Source organism: Merops nubicus, unplaced genomic scaffold (assembly GCF_000691845.1).
Source record: "Merops nubicus isolate BGI_N331 unplaced genomic scaffold, ASM69184v1 scaffold47432, whole genome shotgun sequence".
NCBI lineage: Eukaryota > Metazoa > Chordata > Aves > Coraciiformes > Meropidae > Merops > Merops nubicus.
The window spans coordinates 12,689-15,781 of record NW_008593802.1 but is presented as its reverse complement, the minus strand read 5'-3'; the positions used below and the strand labels follow the sequence as shown (position 1 = coordinate 15,781).

Genomic DNA, 3,093 nt, shown 5'->3' with positions numbered 1-3,093 from the left:
GAAAAAGTTTGGCAACGGTGTGTTTGGAGCAGCACAGAGCAGGCTGATGATGCTGTAGGGGGAAAAAGAGGTGGGGTTGAAGAGTAGCACCTACTAGGTGCAACCAGAAGCAGTCTGCTGAGTGGTGTTTCACAGCAGAGTTCTGGTCAGTGGATAAGCACGTGTCTTTATCATTCATTTGCTAAACTGCTGGGGAGAACCATTCCCCAAGTGATTGTTCTCTTATCTCTTCTGCATTGCAAGAGCAGCTGTCTGGTAAACTTCTGAACTTCAAATTTGATACCCTGAATTCTCTTAAAATGTGCTCAAACATAGATCACTCAACGAATTGCTCAGCTCATGTGATAAGTGAAGGTTGGCCTGGGCTGATAAAGGAAGACTGCTAGTGAGACAGGCCTGCTAGAATGAAGTGAGAGAGTGACATTGCTGGAAACCACTCTGGCCATTTTGGCAGAAGCTAGCTTAGCATTTCGGGTTGAGAAGCTGTGAGTGTTGAGATGGAGACTAAAATATGGATGAGAGACAGCATACCACATATTCAGGGGGATGATAATAAAAAGAGTTGTCTGGAACAAATAGATCATGTGATAAGTTCATTATCAATGACTTAAAGTGCTGTTGCCTATGTACTTTACTATATATGAAGGTTGTTGACACTTTGGAAGTTGAATTTCCTTATTCTGTAGCTCAAATAAATGCCCTTTTTTTTTTTAACAGACTTTTCTCCAGTATGGAGAATAATTTTGGAGAGAAAGGTGGACTTGAGTAGATTCAGACTAACTATGAAGAATTCCAATTTCCTATTAATGTTTGGGCCAACAAAAAAAAAAAAGGAGAAATGCTGGTTTACAAAACAGATACGATGGTTTCATTTTTATGTTGTCATTTGTCCAGTAGTTTAAAAATAAATTGCCATCCTTCTTGAGTTAACAAAAGTAGGAATAGAGCACACACAGGGAGCTGTTTAAATGTGTTCCTGTTTAATCTGTTCATATTTAAACTTTATTCTTCTACGAGGGCAGACTGAGTTGGGCAACAGTTGTAACAGCCAGGAAACAGTCATTGTTTAGGCTGGTCTGCATGAGGTGTTCTTAGAAAAGGATGGAGAAGTGTCTGTCTCTTTGTTCCTGTCCCTTGGCAATCCCTCACAAGCAAATTGGATTGATCATGTACCAGTCTTGACCAGGTCTGTGCAGATGGCATAAACCACGTTGTGTTATCAAGCAGTATGCTTGCTAAGGAAGCCTGAGTGTGTGAGAGCAATGTGGGGTGAAATTGTCATCAGAATTTGTGATGAATCAGTATTTAAAATATCTATAGCAACTTGGAATATTTTGTCAATTTTTTTTTTAATTTGACTACAGAGCGTCTTTTTAAAGCCCTGCTGTGTTATTGGACTTTAGCAGAAAGCTGCATGCTCAGATGTGGTGAAAATACTGTTTGGGTTTCTGATGATGTTTCATGAAAGCAGTGCCATCTATACTTGAAAATATAAAATTAGAGCAGAGCAGTACCAAAAATAATATATTTGTAGCAGATTTTTCTTAAGGAAATATTGTGCTGTTGTTTTAGAAATGCAAGTAGCTGAATTTTGAGTTAAGTTGGCAGATACATTTACTTCCTGCAGAAACTTTTAACATGAGGACATTCACATGTAAATGACTTAGTGTGTCGAAAGAAGCAGATGAGGTATCTGCTGCTTTTGTGAAAGGCACTTGCTTGGTGCTTGTAGGCCCATTACAGGATGGAAGCGCGGTCCTTTGGACTAAAAAGTCAATTAATTTATGTTTCTTCTTTCTTTTATAACAGAGAATATGAAACAGGAGCCAAAATGACATCCCGATTTGGAAAGACCTACAGCCGGAAAGGGGGAAACGGCAGCTCCAAATTCGACGAGGTATTTTCCAACAAACGGACCACCCTGAGCACGAAATGGGGAGAAACCACCTTCATGGCCAAACTAGGACAGAAGAGGCCCAGTGTCAAAGCAGATATTTCTGAAGTTCCTAAAAAACCCAAAGTTGAAGATGAGGTAACAGAGGATCCATTTGGATTTGACAGCGATGAAGAATCTCTTCCTGTGTCTTCAAAGAATGTGGCGCAGGCTAAAAGCTCCACTCAGCTGGAACCTGGAGAAGCTGCTCAGTCTGAGGACTTTACTCCTCTACTTGAAGCTAACATCAGAATTAATCAGCCAGACAGCGGGGAGAACGTTGCATCCAGCAAGTGCATATCTTTTGACAATACTGTTCCTCTCTTAAAAGAAAAGAGCACGAGCAAAAATGTGGAGGATGGAGAATGTAAAGGCAGCAGTGCTAAACCTGTAACTGCAGGTACGTTTACTCCACTGGCCAGATAGTTCTGTGATGCTCTTAATTTTTACTAATCTGCATGTAGCCTTCATGCTTTCAGAGATGAGCTAAATGTTATCATAAAACCGTGGGGCAGCTAGTTGTTAGTTGTAAAGGCTACACTATTTAACTAAAAACTCCAGGAAGCATTCTGCATTTTACACGTTGGTTGTCGATCCTTGGCACTCTAATCCTTATGTCTGCCATGTGAGATACAGTCCTTTAGAGTCAGTGTAGTCTGTTAGTCTGCCTTGAATAGAACAGAATAATAATCTTCCTGTTCTAAAATTTGTTCTGAGCTCAGTCCATTTGTGGGTGGAGTTTTTTTTGGTTTCTTTTTTAACAGGTAGTATTTTGAAGACAGTATTATTTGTGTGCAGACACAGCGTATAACCTGCCTCATTTAATTATTTGGATGTGAAAGCAGTTTTCTCAACTTTTTTTTAATCAAGACCTTTATGTGTGTGTAAAAAGCTTCAAACCTATGAAACGTATTTGTGTCAAACTTCTTATAAGGACTGTGTTCAGGTTCTGAAGTCTTGTAAGATATCTTCATACTTTAGAGAGGGGATTCACAAACCCCACAGAGCTGAGCGTCACTGTAATTGTGTTCAAGTCATTCTTAGATAAGACTAGATATTATTATGTCTCACTAGAAGTTTTCATATAATAGGCTGATTAAGCCATGGCTTCTGAAATTGGGCAGGCAATCACATTAGATGCACCTTGGTGAAGATGTCAC

The 3,093-nt window shown here is 39.6% G+C and overlaps 1 protein-coding gene across 1 annotated transcript; it reads left to right on the top strand.

The window, feature by feature from the left end:
• Nucleotides 1-1,809: 1,809 nt before the first annotated feature.
• On the top strand, nucleotides 1,810-2,333 carry LOC103768393 (wings apart-like protein homolog; the record flags this gene model as incomplete). Its single annotated transcript, XM_008935534.1, has 1 exon — nucleotides 1,810-2,333. A coding segment is annotated over one exon (524 nt), but the record flags the coding sequence as incomplete, so codon positions are not given.
• Between the last annotated feature and the right edge of the window lie 760 nt (nucleotides 2,334-3,093).